This window comes from Sinocyclocheilus grahami, unplaced genomic scaffold, assembly GCF_001515645.1.
Source record: "Sinocyclocheilus grahami isolate Dianchi unplaced genomic scaffold, SAMN03320097.WGS_v1.1 scaffold296.1, whole genome shotgun sequence".
In the NCBI taxonomy this organism is placed as follows: Eukaryota; Metazoa; Chordata; class Actinopteri; order Cypriniformes; family Cyprinidae; genus Sinocyclocheilus; species Sinocyclocheilus grahami.
The window spans coordinates 293,460-310,997 of record NW_015505475.1 but is presented as its reverse complement, the minus strand read 5'-3'; the positions used below and the strand labels follow the sequence as shown (position 1 = coordinate 310,997).

The 17,538-nt window shown below is 37.5% G+C and overlaps 1 protein-coding gene across 2 annotated transcripts in view; it reads right to left on the bottom strand.

Annotated features, from left to right (window-relative positions):
* Positions 1-1,632: 1,632 nt before the first annotated feature.
* The window catches only part of LOC107601009 (nuclear pore complex protein Nup50-like), a 30,737-nt gene continuing 14,831 nt past the window's right edge, over positions 1,633-17,538 (bottom strand). Inside the window, exons 5-8 of one of the 2 annotated variants that reach the window (XM_016293028.1) lie at positions 10,512-11,123; positions 5,723-5,804; positions 5,523-5,641; positions 1,633-2,507 (exon numbers count right to left, since the gene is read on the bottom strand). In XM_016293028.1, coding sequence (XP_016148514.1) covers positions 2,308-2,507; positions 5,523-5,641; positions 5,723-5,804; positions 10,512-11,123 — 1,013 coding nt within the window. In that variant the 3' untranslated portion in view covers positions 1,633-2,307. Of the gene's footprint in view, positions 2,508-4,452; positions 4,572-4,652; positions 4,735-5,522; positions 5,642-5,722; positions 5,805-10,511; positions 11,124-17,538 lie in introns of both variants that reach the window. The other variant, XM_016293026.1, reaches the window with a different exon arrangement.

Sequence of the window (17,538 nt, the reverse complement as noted above, 5' to 3'; positions counted from 1 at the left end):
AGCGTTTTCCTCATAAGTGGTCTACATGTGTACATATCCGCCACAGTTAAAGTTTCACTAATTACACAAATTTGCATTCAGTTCATGATTTGAATCAGTCGTTGATTCAGGCTGTGTTTGATTCGGTTGGATTCACCAGCTGGTTAGAGTCTTTAAAAAGAACTGCACAGAGCAAATTGGTACACATAATTTAAAATAAATATATATTTGTGGGTTCGAGTCATTGGGCCTCCATAACTTCCAAATGTTGTGGGTTCGAGTCTCGTACCGGCAGGTATTGTAGGTGGGGGGAGTGAATGTACAGTGCTCTCTCCCACCTTCAATACCACGACTGAGGTGCCCTTGAGCAAGGCACCGAACCCCCAATTGCTCCCCCCGGGCGCCGCAGCAAAAAAAATGGCTGCCCACTGCTCCGGGTGTGTGTTCACGGTGTGCGTGGGGTGTGCACTTTGGATGGGATAAATGCAGAGCACTAATTCCGAGTATGGGTCACCATACTTGGCCACATGTCACTTCACTTCATATATATTCCTTAACGTATAGGAAATGTTAAAGATTGTTGGTCCTAAACTAGCTTGCAACTACTTGAAAACATTGATTTGTTTCTATTTATCTTTCAGTTTCATACATTTGATTTTAATTCTATTTAAGCTTGTGATATGGAGCGTGTTAGTCAGAGCTTCCAGTTCTAACAGCAAAAACACAAGGGGGCAGCACTTCAACAGAATCTTCTTGATGATTGATCATACAAAGCAAATCATCAGCTGTGTTAGTGAATGGACAGTTCTCTCAGTGAAAGTAGGTGTTTAACCTTTAGAATATATACTGTATTGTTCATCCGTTAAATACGTAAAACCAACGGTCCGTTAGACCAAATACTAAATAAGCTGTTATATTAATTGTCCTACTTATTAAATGAGGTTTGCAACCTTATTACTTATATTTGCGTCTAAATGACATTCGTGCCAGAATGAGTAACGGGGATGCAGAGGGAATGTTGTTCGATAACCCTCATGTTGTTCTAAACCTGACTCACTTATGTGCAACACAAAATTTATATATTTTTTATCCATACAATGGAAGTCAACGATCACCAAAATGTCTAATCGAAATCTTTTTTCACAGGTTGGGATGAAATGAGAGAGTAAATGACAGATTTTATAGTAATTTTGTAGTACATTCGTGACTAAATGTTGGTTTGTAGATCCATTCTTCTAATTACGATGTTGTTACTAAAACAAAAAAGGTACCAAATACAACATTGTCAATTATAACACTATTTTTAATATTTAAGATTCATTCAGTAAGTAGGACAACCAAAAAATAAAAATAAAACTTGATTTGCATCACGCGTGTGCTGGAAATGAAACAAATCATATCAGGTTCATTTGATTTATTCACCGGTAAATGAATGTAAGGTAGATCTAGTGCTGCTCAACACTTAAAACACATACCTCATAAGGCAGTAAAAAGGCCACGTACAGGGGAAAGAATTAAAAATAAACTTCCAGAGATCACTTTCAGGACAGATTGCCATAAAGCATTCATTCTCAACCTCAGCAGTTCTATGGTTTACATACATCAGATCACTCAATGTACAGAACACAACATCCACACGTGCCATAATCCAAAATAAAAACCATCACAGAAAGTACAGTGAGAAAATGAGTTGTTTATATATAAAAAATAACCACGTCTATCTGATCACTTCCTCATATATTCCTCAAAACTGTGGGGAATTACTTTTGATTAGAGCAGTGGAAATCTTCGGATGCCTATTTTGTTCTCAAAAACAAAAAAGTATTAGAAGCAAATCAATATTTCAAGATCTTCAATGTAATACTGACCTCTAAACAGTCCCTCCTGCAAGCATGGAAAACTGTACAGATCTTCTCCACACTTGCCTTTGAAAACTGAGTCACAGAATTAAAAACGAATCAACGAAACAATCCTTGTAAAACAGCCGGCTCCATCTAAACCTCGAAGAATTCCTTAAATAGCAGCTAAATTAAAACCCAAAGGAATGTCGATGAATCCAGACTCGCGTCTTTGCTATAATAAAATGTGGCCGTCATCATTATCGATCGACTTTTCTCAACCATCTCTGATACAATGAGCAGCATTTACAGTAGGACCACGAGTGATTTCACAGTAGGTGAACTGATTGGTTACGTCACTCTTCTAGACGATTTACAGGACGCAGACGAACAGTTCTAGATCAGACAGAGAGTAAATGTGTGTGTCGTGTTACTGGAGTCGTACGAGCCGCATTGTCAAAAACACATATGAGCGGGGGTGGATGCTGCTTTAGGCTTTTTTCTCTTGCAGGATTCGATGCAGCTCATCTGCATCCTCTGCTGTTTTCACGCGTACGAGCACTGGGACGGGCGTACTGGGGTTCTTGTCATCCACAGGAGGGTTTGGCACGCATACCACCATCACGTTGTTTTTGCCAGTTCGTGAGCAGGGCATGGAAGAGGGCACCATAATGTTCAAAAAGATGTTCCCTATAAAAAAAACAGAGAAGCCAGTAAGCACACATACATACATCCATCTTAAGCCATGTGAAGTTTTGTTGTACAAACTAAAACTGCATAACTTTAGGCCAGTATTGTTCCTTATATTTTAAATATAAAGTGCCAGTTTTGATCAATTGAATGTGTCCTTGAAGTAATATTTTTGTCTTTTTCTCAAATCTTACTTACCCTAAACATCTTAACGGCAGTTTATCATGGTTTCCAAAAAAATATTAAACCGCAAAAACAGTTTTCAGTATTGATACAGTTTTTTGAGCACCAAATCAGCATATTAGAATGTTTAGGGTGCACTTTCATGACAACTCTGTCAAAAATACCTGCCGATTATTTAAACTAGTTGACTGCATTTCATGAAATGGCCTGCAGGGGGGGATCCAGATTTCCTCTAATAATTTGATCTCTGTTAATCAAACACACCTTGTGTGTCTTATATCTAACCACTGCAACTCTATTTGATGAAACAGATCAAATGGCATTGATAACGGTGATTACCTCTCATGGCTATATCAATTGTAAAATCTCAAGTTACACGCCGTTCAAAAGCATGGGATCAGTAAGATTTCTAATGTTTTTGAGTCTCTTATGCTCATCAAGGTTGTATTTTATTAGATCAAAAATACAGAAAAAACTGTATTATTTGTTTTTATACTATTTATTATTTAACAAACACTGTTCTTTTTAACTTTTTATTGATCAAAAAATCCTAAAAAAAAGTATCACAGGTCCCAAAAAATATTAAAGAGTACAACGGTTTCCAACATTGATTATAAATCAGCTTTCTGAAGGATCATGTGACACTGAAGACTGGAGTAATGATGCTGAACATTTGCTCTAGTCTACAGGCATAAAATAAATTACACGCACAATATACACAACTAAAAATCAAGCCAAGAATCTTGGTGTGATTCTGGAGTCAGAGCTTAGTTTCAACAGTCATGTCAAAGCAGTAACTATCGTCTTAAAAACATTACAAGAATTAGATGTTTTGTTTCCAAAGTCAAGACTTGGAGAAACTTGTTCATGCCTTTATTACCAGCAGGGTGGACTATTGTAATGGTCTCCTCACCGGCCTTCCCAAAAAGACAAGCTTTTCTTGAATTCTGACTAGAACCAGAAAATCTGAGCATATCACACCAGTCCTCAGGTCTTTACACTGGCTTCCAGTTACATTTAGGATTAATTTTAAAGTACTTTTACTCATTTATAAATCACTAAATGGCCTAAGACCTAAATACATTGCAGATATGTTCACTGAATATAAACCTAACAGACCACTCAGATCATTAGGATCGAGTCAGTTAGAAATACCAAGGGTTCACACAAAACAAGGGGGATCTGCTTTTAGCTATTTTGCCGCTCGCAGTTGGAATCAGCTTCCAGAAGAAATCAGATGTGCTTTCAAACAATGTGTTTTCAAACATTAGCCACATTTAAATCCAGACTCAAACTGTTTAGCTGTACATTTACTGAACGAGCACTGTGGTATGTCCGAACTGACTGCACTGTACTTTGTATAATTAGCATTTTCTATTCTTAACGGTTTTAATTCATTTTAAATCAACTTTTAAATCACTTTAAATTCCTTGTTTTTATTGATTGAGTGATTTTTTAAAAATGTTTTAATTCCTTTTATGTAAAGCACTTTGAATTACCATCGTGTATGAAATGTGCTACATAAATAAACTTGCCTTGCCTAAATTATATTAAAATAGATTTTTTCCTTTGTAATACTTCGTTTACAGAAACTTCTTTAAAAAACAAAAATCCCAAACAGTGATTTTTTTAACAGTACTGTACATCTCAATTAACACAGAGCTCAACAATTGTTGTAAATATTATCAGCCTGAAAAAGTTTCTCAAGATTAATCTGTAATTGGATTCAATTCACTAATGACACACAGATGCAGACACTTACCCAGGTTGGTGTCGGCTCGCACCAAAAGCTGAAGTTTGCTCTCAGCCACCATCTTCAGATGCAGTGTTCCCACCCCCTTCTCCTTAAACTCTCCGTCCTTCTTATAAAACAACTTACACCTGCGGAAAAGATCATTTTGGAATATAAGATATGAGACAGATGATGTGTTTAAAGATTGAGTGACGGTACGTGATGTGTACTTTTTGGAGTAGAAGGCGTCTTTCTCCTTGATCTCTTTCACCACAGGAACAGGCGGCTCCTCTGATTCCTCCCCATTCTCATCTAAAATAAGAGAAAACAGTACATTTATGAGAAGAAAAAAAAGTGAAATAAAAAATAATCCTGTTATAAATGTTTGTGAAATTCTGTGAGTGATATGACAAATGATGCATCATCTGCAAGTTCTAATCGATACAATTGATGAGAATAGCCCATGGGCAATTTCATTATCGATTAGAACGCGTTTCTTGAATGTGTATTCTTCCCCCACACTGTACAGGTACTTTAGTAAACGGTTAGGGTTGGGTATCGATTCAGATGTCCCGATTCGATTCTCGATTTTTTTGATTACATTCAGTGAATATAGTTTTAATACAAATGCTATTGATATTTCTAAAAAATGAACAGTAAACATCAGTTTACAAATGGTGAATTAATAAAAAGAAATTAAGCCACATGCCTGTTTTTCAAACCTATACTTTTTTTTGTATGGGTCCTTTTTTAAACAATAATAGGGCCCTATAAAATGTTCTTAATTTTTCTGGTAATCAGATAAAGGCATAAAACATAAATTTAATTTATCCTAATCAAATGAAAATTAAACCCTTTTATTTTTTGGAAAACAAAAGTGCTGCACAACACAACTGTTAAAATTAATAAGAAAACCAATGTGATTATTCCTTTAAAAATAAAGATTTATTCATATTTATTAGCAGTAGTAGCATTGAGTCTTAAGACTGCTAAATAGTAATATATTCTGACAGTTTCTTAACGTTAAACTAAACCTTTATTTTGACGGGTTGCAGTGAAGAGATTCAATTCACTAATGACACACAGATGCAGACACTTACCCAGGTTGGTGTCGGCTCGCACCAAAAGCTGAAGTTTGCTCTCAGCCACCATCTTCAGATGCAGTGTTCCCACCCCCTTCTCCTTAAACTCTCCGTCCTTCTTATAAAACAACTTACACCTGCGGAAAAGATCATTTTGGAATATAAGATATGAGACAGATGATGTGTTTAAAGATTGAGTGACGGTACGTGATGTGTACTTTTTGGAGTAGAAGGCGTCTTTCTCCTTGATCTCTTTCACCACAGGAACAGGCGGCTCCTCTGATTCCTTCCCATTCTCATCTAAAATAAGAGAAAACAGTACATTTATGAGAAGAAAAAAAAAGTGAAATAAAAAATAATCCTGATATAAATGTTAATTCTGTGAGTGATATGACAAATGATGCATCATCTGCAAGTTCTAATCGATACAATTGATGAGAATAGCCCATGGGCAATTTCATTATCGATTAGAACGCGTTTCTTGAATGTGTATTCTTCCCCCACACTGTACAGGTACTTTAGTAAAGAAGAACTGTGAAGAACTTGCAGCTGCTGTGTATGTGATATGACGGTAGTTTTCTCAAATGAAATGGTAAAATGCTAATGAAGTGACTCTCAGAGCAGCTGGAGATGACATTCGTGTTCATATCATCATAGTGAGACGGCAGAAGCTGAAAACACAGCGAGCATCATCCGCGCTTTAGTATGTGTAAACAAAACAGTGCGCCGCACCATTTTTTTTTTTTTATTAAAAAAATCTTTGATTTGATCTTTTGATATCGAGATCGTAACAATAAACAGTATATTATAGGGGTGGAACGGTTCAACTTACTCACGGTTCAGTTTATATCACAGTTCTAGAGTCACTGTTTCGGTACGTTCGGAATGTCCTATGTTTAGGGAAAAACTATACTGTCAAATAAAAATAAAGAAAATAAGAATAATTTATCTAACTACATGCAACAGCACAAATAAATACAATAGAGTATACAAATAAAATAAACAGTGATTTTCAGTTGTTTTAGTATATTATGTATATATAAATACACACACATGCATGTAAATATTTAAGAAAAAGATGTTATGTTTATATATTAAAAATATTTATATACAATATAAATTATATGAATATAAATATATACATGTAAATACTTCAAAATATATCCTCCTGACTACCAGGAAAAAACAGTTTTGGGAATTTAGTATTTTGTCATGTCATTACATTGTTTAGAACTAGTGCTGGGCGGTATGACCAAAAATTTATATCACGGTATTTTTCAAAATTATACCGGTTTCACGGTATATATTTTTCCATGCATGATAGTGATGGGAAGTTCGGCTCTTTTGGCTCGTGTACCTGGCCTGTACCACTACACTCGCTATCTTCAGAGCGTGTGTCCCTTCTTCTTTCACATAATGGTATGATCCCGCTTGTGTATTTATTTATTTATTTTTTGTAACGAAAACAACAACAAACCGGTATTGCGGTATTTAAAAAATTCATATCATTAGAAAAATAAACACTGGTATTAATACCGCCCAGCACTATTTAGAACATAAGAAAAAATTAGAAAAATTTAATTTTTGAAAAATTATATTTTATTCGGAACTTTAAAAAGACTGTTTTAAAAAAAATAAAAAGACATGAATAGACATGAAAAGGCAAAAACAGTGGGATTTTTGTTTTAAATCACAAATCAATTAATTTTTTATACCAAACTGTATATAAAGATAATTCTCAACTATGTTATGAAAGATATATATATATATATATATATATATATATATATATATATATAAAAAAAACATTTTTCTTTGCAAAATGTGTAAAATGGCCATAAACAGTTTTTCCATTAAATACAATGCATCTATAAACTGTATCTAATTTGCATACTAATGTGTTTTTGGGGCAACAGAGTGAACAAATAAGTGCAATAATGGGAGTAATAATTAGCAAGATTTTCATAAAATCTAATATTTAAAAGGATATTTATATATAATTTTTTCTCTATTCATTTGTTGTGTCTCCCAAAATGTGTAATAAACATGCTTTAAGTCCTGGTGTTCTCTGTAGTGGACGTGTATGAAATTGATGTCCTGTTTCATAACAGAAGGTCATATTTTGATTCGAAACCCCATAACTTATTCCTGAGATGTTGATTTATGACAAACAATTTGAAAATTAGTCAGATTTAAATAATTACAAAACATTATTTATCATATTTCCATAAGAGTGTTACACTAAATTAATGTCAGCCATTTAGAGACCAAGGAGAGGGAGTGGTCATGGTGAAACATCCAATCATTTGGTATCTCTGAAAAGCCCTGAATGTGCTCTGTACAGGACATTTAGACTTAAAACTGTGACATGTAACGTCTCAGAGAAATCGCTACAGCTTTAACCTCAGATTCCAGATTTTCAAACCGTTGTATCTCTGCCAAATATTGTCCTATCATACATCAATGCAAAGCTTATTTATTCAGCTTTCAGATGATGTACAAATCTCAATTTTGAAAAATTTACACTTATGACTGGTTTTGTGGTCCAGGGTCACATATACATAATATTTTGGATGCGATTAATCACGATTAATCGTTTGACGGCACTACTTGAAATACAAACTAGAAGACAGCACTTACAACTTTACAGTGAGAAGCTGATTTGTGAATGTGAATGAGTGTGTTTGCTGTATTATGGCGCTTTTCCACTGCGTGGTACGACTCGGCTTGGCATGGGCAAGTACGGCACGGCTCGACTCGGTTTGCGTTTCCACTGCAGTTTAATCGCTATAGAGTGGGCGGGATTATTCACATGTCATTAGTTGCGCCGCCTATACTCCTGCGACTCCTGAAAAACTTTTTTTATTCCGTGTCGCCCCATCAAGCTCACGCTGGATCCGCTCCTCTGCTATCAACGAGATTGCAAAAGTGCCTGTTTGGCAGTATTTTGGATTTTGAAAAGCCTGTGACTTTGGAAGTTTTTTTTAAACATTAATTTCTTATTTAATTGGTTCCACTTTGTTTGCTGATTTTTACTTTATTTAAACTTTGTGTAATTTATTTTATTTGACAGCAAGGTGTATGCCCTGCCTCCTCAAGCTTTCTTACTCGTTTTGCTAATAAACGTTCTACGTTTCTTATTTATTTGGTTATATATTATGCATGTTTACTTATCCTATTTCCAGTTTTGTATACCTATTTAAACTTTATGTAAGTTATTTGTTATTTTATATTAGGCATAGCCTGCCCTATAGCATGGTGTATTTTTATTCGTTTGGTTAATAAAAGTTCTATGTTTTATATAATAGGCTAAAGTGAGTTTGACGTTGCATTTTGTTGTTGCATTCAAGCAATTGACGCCGAACTGCCGCTAATTCAAAAGTGAAAGTAAAAATGTGCACGGCGCTTTTACAAGCTATTTAAAAGCAAAGGAAACCGGGAAAACAGGGAACGCCCCGCCCCCGTAGTGATACTGGTATTACCGGTGTTGTCATACATCGATTAACCGGTGGGAAAATTTCCTCACCGTCACAACCCTACACTGGATGCGGCGCGGCACGACAAATCCCCGACAGAAAACTGCTGCTGCGTTCTATTCATGACGTATCGACACAAATTTCAAATGATTTTCAACGGTCGCTTTGTCACGTCCACTGTACTAGACAGACTTTAGCTGTTGCGGCGCAGACACGGTGCTACTCACCTATCGAGAAGAAACAAAGCAACCTCGGCGTCCGATCGCAGGCCTTCCGCTCCTTGAGTTCTCTCCAGTGCTGGAAAGCTGATCCGATATTTACACGGCTCCTACTTCTTGCCTTAAGCCTTCTTTTCGTTTTCCTCTTTTGTTTTTTTATCCGCCATCTCTATCTTTCTGTAGCTCGGCTCGCTAATGTCCATCCTGTGCACGCCCCTTACTGCTGATTGGCTACAAGTTTGTTTTGCTAGTCGGCCCGAATCAGTTTTCTAAAGCGTTTTTGAAAAATCGCTTACCCCCAAAGCTTATTTATTCAGCTTTCAGATGATGTACAAATCTCAATTTTGAAAAATTTACACTTATGACTGGTTTTGTGGTCCAGGGTCACATATACATAATATTTTGGATGCGATTAATCACGATTAATCGTTTGACGGCACTACTTGAAATACAAACTAGAAGACAGCACTTACAACTTTACAGTGAGAAGCTGATTTGTGAATGTGAATGAGTGTGTTTGCTGTATTATGGCGCTTTTCCACTGCGTGGTACGACTCGGCTTGGTTTGGCAGTATTTTGGATTTTGAAAAGCCTGTGACTTTGGAAGTTTTTTTTAAACATTAATTTCTTATTTAATTGGTTCCACTTTGTTTGCTGATTTTTACTTTATTTAAACTTTGTGTAATTTATTTTATTTGACAGCAAGGTGTATGCCCTGCCTCCTCAAGCTTTCTTACTCGTTTTGCTAATAAACGTTCTACGTTTCTTATTTATTTGGTTATATATTATGCATGTTTACTTATCCTATTTCCAGTTTTGTATACCTATTTAAACTTTATGTAAGTTATTTGTTATTTTATATTAGGCATAGCCTGCCCTATAGCATGGTGTATTTTTATTCGTTTGGTTAATAAAAGTTCTATGTTTTATATAATAGGCTAAAGTGAGTTTGACGTTGCATTTTGTTGTTGCATTCAAGCAATTGACGCCGAACTGCCGCTAATTCAAAAGTGAAAGTAAAAATGTGCACGGCGCTTTTACAAGCTATTTAAAAGCAAAGGAAACCGGGAAAACAGGGAACGCCCCGCCCCCGTAGTGATACTGGTATTACCGGTGTTGTCATACATCGATTAACCGGTGGGAAAATTTCCTCACCGTCACAACCCTACACGTCACGTTTTGGTAATGGTACGAGGTGGTACCTAAAAAAAGTACCAGGTACTGTACCCAGTTGAAAACCCCCCAAATGTGAACCGTACCGTGCCGTACCATGCAGTGGAAAAGCTCCATTAGTGAATGTGCTGCTCACGTACCTGCAGTCTGGCTGTTGCTGGCTGCATTCAGAGAGGATGACACCGCAGGACTGACACTACTGACCGCTGTTCCGAACACAGACACGCCTGAAGAGGAGGAAAACGAGAACGACGGTGCACCGCTGGACACAAGTGCGCCAAGCGCAGAGCTGTCCACCTTCTGGCCGAAATTAAAGGAGACGCCTGGAGGAGCTGTGGCTGCTGGTTTGTCTGCTGCAGCAGCATCCTTGTCTTTAGATGAAAAGAGCTGTGGCGCTGCACCGCTGACAGACGCGGTCACAGCAGCATTCGTGCCGGAAACAGAAGCAGTTGTTCCGCTCGTCAGAAGCTGCTTCTGCTCCCCTCCAAACGACGTGCTCTCCGCCCTGCTTTCTGACATGCCGCTGCCATATTTCTTCTCGATGCTGGCCAGGTGTCGCTCATAGTCACGGAAGATGGGGTTGAGGTCGCACAGGGGGTTGTCATTGACATGCTTGGTGATCCAGTCGCGCACAGAGCAGTTTAGTGCGGTGAGCTGCCGGTTGTATTCTTTACTGCTGGGGGCAGAGCCATTAGAGGTGACATCACCGTCTGTGGGTTTGGAGAGGGCGGAGCTGTTGAACATTAAGGGGCCTGAGGATGAAAGGAGAGACGTCAGGTGACCCTACAGAGCTGTAATATTACAAATGCTGCTCTACTAACAGTATGATGTCCGCTGCTCATCCTTCCTCTCTGACTGCAGAGTGTTACGCTCAGTGCAGCAAACTCAAGTCATATGATCTGATTTAATGCCAAGTCATGAATAGATATTTGGCGTATTATAAGAATACTGAAAGGTGGTGGCTACAGACAAATTTCTGGTTTTCTTATGTATATTCACATCTCACAAATCCAAGTGCAGCATGCAATGACTAGAAGACATTTGTAGAATTGTTAGCCCAAGTAGTGTAACCAAAAACGGTGTATTGCATTTAAAAAAGCTAGATGGACACACCAATTTATTACATAATTATGCAATGTCAAAACTTGTGTCATACTAATGAATTTCCTTGGTTGTGTGACTGTTGAACTCATGAACTGAATGATAGCCAATTCTCAGTGTGCTCATTGCTGGGCATCATGTCAGACTGGGTTGGTGCCACAACACTAAAAATACCAGTTTGTGGTTTATAGGGTAAACAGGCTCTGTGATTGCCAAATGAAGAGCTGGAATAATGCACAAATACAGAAGCAGCTGAGAACACTGCTGCTCAAAATAGACTATGAATTGAGACCAGATCCAGAGTGAGCCACAAACAAACTGGATTATTTATGAAGGTGGAAAGAGCCACATTTAAAAGCTGATTTGTGAATGTAGACCAGCATGTCAGAGTAATCAATCAATTCACCCTCAGATTTGAGGCAGACAGTAGCACAACATATGCGCTGGACCATGCTCTCAAATAAAATTCAAAATCAGTTAATCAATAATCAATTCACATCTGCCTATGGTTTTGCCTAATCTAAAATTAACATTTTTCCACACCTGCTGGGTGAATTTGTCTGTTTTTTGTTGTTGTAATCAATGGAATTAAGCAGGTTTTTTTTTTTATTATTCTGCAGCAAACAGTGTAGATCATTAACTGTAGTGAGTTGTATTGCTATCCACATGGGCAGCATGTGAGACCTACATTACAACAGCATCAAACTTGACTTTTAGAATACTGCTAAGCCAGGGGTGCCCAAACTCGGTCCTGGAGGGCCGGTGTCCTGAAGAGTTTAGCTCCAACCTCAATTAAACACACCTGAACCACCTAAACAAGCTCTTAATAGGCATACTAGAAACTTGAAGACAGGGGTTTTAGGGCAAGTTGGAGCTAAACTCTGCAGGACACCGGCCCTCCAAGACCGAGTTTGGGCACCCCTTTGCTAAGCTAAAAACATGACACTCTAATAAGCATTAATATACACAGAATTCTGTCATCTAGATCTGCAAAAACTAAATATAATAATTGGTCAAAAAATAATCAACAACAAAGTAATAGCACTTTAGTGGTGAAAATGGCAGAGGTCTCAAACAACACTGGACAAGATATAAATAAAATAAATAAAAGAACAGAAAAGTAAATAAATACCTAAACTGTATAAATACAATTAGTTATGAAAAAAATAACTAAATAAAAATATTTTAGTATTTTAGTAAAAAAACTAGATTAAAATATTTTAACGCAGCCAACGCACTGGCCCCAGACCTTTACATTATCTTACATTTCATACAGTTGACTGTTCACAAATACGATGCAGGGCAACAGCAAATTCATAAATGCAGTTATGCCTTAAATTCAAGATATTGGGGCAAAAATGCCCCTGTATGAGTTGTCTCATATTTATATCATACGATATCACACGAGCAAGGAGAGCAGTAGCCTATCACATGAGTGCTGATTTTGTCCCGAATATCATGAGTTTAAATGTGATTTTATACAACAGTTCAGTAAATAAGTTGATATGTGACCCTAGAGCACAAAACCAGTTTTAAGTTGCACGGAGATATTTACATTTACATTTAGCAGACGCTTTTATCCAAAGCGATTTACAAATGAGGACAATAAAAGCAGTCAAAACGAACAAAAGAGCAACAATATATAAGTGCAAATGACAAGTCTCGGTTAGCCTAACACAGTACACATAGCAAGGTGTATATAAATATAATATAATATATAAATGCATATACACATATATATTTATTTATTATACACACACACACACACACACACACACAAAGAAAAACAAGTAGATAGAATAGAAAAAAATAGAAAGCTATTGTTTGTTTTTGTTGTTTTTTAAATAAAGATAAAGTATAGATTTAGATAAAGTAGAATTAAAATAGAATAGAAAGTGTTAGAGTTAGAGGGTCAAATAAATGTGGAACAGATGTGTTTTTAGTTGTTTCTTGAAGATGGTTAAGGACTCAGCTGTTCGGATTGATTTGGGCAGGTCATTCCACCAGGAGGGAACAGTTAGTGAAAAAGTGATTTTGTGCCTCTTTCAGATGGCACAATAATACGCCGTTCACTTGCAGAACGCAAGCTTCTAGAGGGCACATAACTCTGAAGTAATGAATTTAGGTAAATGGGTGCAGAGCCAGTGGTGGTTTTGTAGGCAAACATTAATGCCTTGAATTTAATGCGAGCAGCTACTGGTAGCCAGTGCAAATTGATGAACAGAAGTGTGACGTGTTCTTTTCGGCTCATTAAAGATTAATCTTGCAGCGGCATTTTGGATTAATTGTAGAGGTTTGATAGAAGTGGCTGGAAGACCTGCCAAGAGAGCATTGCAATAGTCCAGACTGGATAGAACAAGAGCTTGAACAAGGAGTTGTGTTGCATGTTCTGAAAGAAAGAAATCGATCACAACTCCAAGGTTTCTGGCTGTTTTTGAAGGAGTTATGGTTGATGAGCCTAACTGGATGGTGAAATTTTGATAAAGTGATGGGTTTGTTGAAACCACAAGCAGTTCTGTCTTAGCCAGGTTGAGTTGAAGGTGATGGTCCGTCATCCAACAAGAAATGTCTGTTAGACATGCTGAGATGCGAGCAGCTATCGTCAGGATAGAATGAGAGGAAGAGTTGAGTGTCATCAGCATAGCAGTGATATGAAAAGCCATGTTTCTGAATGACAGAACCTAGTGATGCCATGTAGACAGAGAAGAGAAGTGGTCTAAGTACTGAGCCCTGAGGTACCCCAATAGCTAGATGTTGCGACTTGGACACCTCACCTCTCCAAGATACCTTGAAGGACCCATCTGAGAGGTAAGACTCAAACCACTGGCGTGCGGTTCCTGAGATGCCATTTTTCAATAGGGTTGACAGAGAATCTGGTGATTCACCATTTCAAAAGCAGCAGACAGATCCAGCAAAATAAGTATAGAAGGTTTGGAAGCTGCTCTTGCCAGTCTTAGGGCTTCAACAACTGAGAGCAAGCCAGTCTTGGTCGAATGTCCACTTCTGAAGCCAGATTGGTTGCTGTCCAGGAGGTTGTTCTCTGTGAGAAAGGCTGAGACTTGGTTGAACACAACTCAAGTGTTTTTGCAATGAAAGGCAGAAGGGAAACCGGTCTGTAGTTCTCTAAAAGAGTTGGGTTAAGAGTGGGTTTCTTAAGAAGTGGGGTTATATGAGCCTGTTTAAATGTTGAGGGAAAAACACCAGTGTGAAGGGATGTGTTAACGATGTGAGTGAGTGCAGGGTACAACGGCAGGAGAAATGAATTGAAGGAGATGAGATGGAATAGGATCAAGCGGACAAGTAGTCATAAATGTTGAGGGAAAAACACCAGTGTGAAGGGATGTGTTAACGATGTGAGTGAGTGCAGGGTACAACGGCAGGAGAAATGAATTGAAGGAGAGGAGAAATAATAGGATCAAGCGGACAAGTAGTCATCAAGTAGTAGGATTGGAAAGGATGAGTTTAGAGACTTCTGCCTCAGAGAGTGGAGAGAAGGATGAAAACGAGTGTATGTTTGCTGGTAAGATGTGTTTGACAGTTTGTGGTGTGGCAAATTGTGCACTGAGGTTTGTAATTTTATTAATGAAGAATGTGGCAAAGTCGTCAGCTGTTAGAGTTGATGAAAGAGGAGGAGGAGGAGGACAAAGGAGAGAGGAAATTTTTTTAAAGAGCATGCGAGAGTTAGGCGAATTGTTAATTTTGTTGTGATAGTATGTCCTTTTAGCAGTGGAGGCATTAGCAGAGAATGAAGAGAGAAGTGATTGATATACGTTAAAGTCAGTAGGATTTTGTGATTTGCGCCATACTCTTTCTGCAGCTCTGAGCTTAGAACGATACTCACGGAGAACATCAGATAGCCAAGGGGCAGAAGAGGTGGTACGAGCTGGCCTGGAAGACAAGGGGCAGAAAGTGTCTAAACAAGACGTAAGAGTGGAGCAGAAAGTATCAGTAGCACGGTTAACATCAAGAGATGATAACTGTTCAGGAGAAGGAACCAAAGATGAAACCATAGCAGATAGCCGGGAGGGTGAGAGAGAAGGTTACGTCGAAAAGTGATGCGTGTTGTGTCAGGAACCATGTTGAGGTTAAGAGTGAGGATGAAGTTACCCTGAAAAAAAAACTCCCCTGCCTATAGCCTTAGTAATCCTGAAGACGTTGATTAGCTTGTTTAGGTGTGTTTGATTAGGGTTGGAGCTGAACTCTGAAGGACTGCGGCTCTCTAGGACCGAACTTGCCTCCCCCTGATCTAGGTGGATGTTGAAGTCTCCAAGCATAACTAGGGGAGTACCATCCTCAGGAAAGTTTGAGAGCAGCACATCTAATTCTTCTACAAAGTTACCTAGTGGTCCTGGGGGTCGATAAACAAATATAAAATGGATTTTAAGAGGGTGGGTAATAGTGGTTGAATGTGATTCAAAGGAGCTGTTGATACTCAGAGATGGTAAAGGATAAAATTTCCAATCATTAGAGATAAGCAGACCAGTATTTGTAGCAATAGCCAATAAATGCATTGTATACATTCTTTTATGCCAAAAATCATTAGGTTAATAAGTAAAGATCATGTTCCATGAAGATATTTTGTAAATTTCCTACCATAAATATATCAAAACTTTTTAACTTAACATATATAACATTTTTGATTAGTAATATGCATTGCTAAGAACTTCATTTGGACAACTTTAAAGGCAATTTTCTCGGTATTTAGATTTTCTTGCACCCTCAGATTCCAGATTTTCAAATAGTTGTATCTCGGCCAAATATTGTCCTATCCTAACAAACCATACATCAATGGAAAGCTTATTTATTAGTTAGTTAAATTAGAGCCCGACCGATATGGGTTTTTTGGGGGTTGATGCTGATACCAATATTAAGGAGTAAAAAAAGCCCGATATCGATATATCGGCCGATATTCTTTATTTGTAGGCTATATTACAGTACAGAATAGTCAAAAGTTTGGACACATTTCTCATTCGTGCGTCCAAACTTTTGACTGGTACTGTATATTAGGGCTGCCACTAACAACGATTTTTATTTCGATTAATCTATCGACTAATTTATCGATTAATCTAAATGATTAATTTCCCACCAAAAAAAAAAAACAATTTTACTTAAGAATATTTTATGAAACTATTTCATTAAACTAAATGAAATCTAAACGTAAAAAAGTAAAGTGCAAGAAGCAAGTGTCCATCTCATAGTCCAAATCACTGAAATCAAAGGTCAGTATTATAGTGCAAGAATGACAAAATATCCACGTGTTCTAGTCAAAAATAAAAAAAACTCTTTTTAAAGGAGTATTTACCAGAATTTATTTAGGAGAAAAATGTAAATGTGCAGTATTTCTGAAAAAAGAAGAAAAACAATTTTTTTTTTGTTTGTTTGTTTTTTAAAGGGGTAGTTCACTGGGTTTTTTCTAGGCTTGATTGTGTTTATGGGGTGCAGTCTTAACATGTTAATGCTTCTTTTTTTTAAAACACACATTATTTTTCACATAATTTACCTTTACTCCACACTGCTCTGTCCCTTCTCTGAGAAAAGGGCTGATCATTTCCTTCTTTTATGAAGCCCCACCCTCAGAAATACACGATGGGCTCTGATTGGTTAGCTAGTCCAGTGTGTTGTGACTGCATCTAAACATCCCGCCCCTCACCTTAGTGGCATGTGCTCCGGTTGTATTGTAAACAACAGCATCGTTAATATCGCTTATCAGTTTGAGCCCGATTGAGAAGCAGAGAATATTATTGAAGAGGATAAGGCAGAACCTGTGCAAGCATGGCTTTTAATGGTTTTAATGGCTTATGTTTTTTGTTTGTTGTTGTCTCAGACTTTTAGATACGCTGTTGTAAATGCTACTGCTTATGTTAGCTTTTAATATACGGTTTTATCCTGATTAAAGCTTTAATACAGTGCGGCATCTGCACGCTGTATTAACTGTATCCATGTTTAACGCTTCTCATAGCGATGTGAAAATAAATGTATAATTGGAACAGTTCATTGTTGGAACTGAGCTGAATGAGAGAGCGAGAGAGAGAGAGAGAGAGAGAGAGAGAGAGAGAGAGAGAGAGA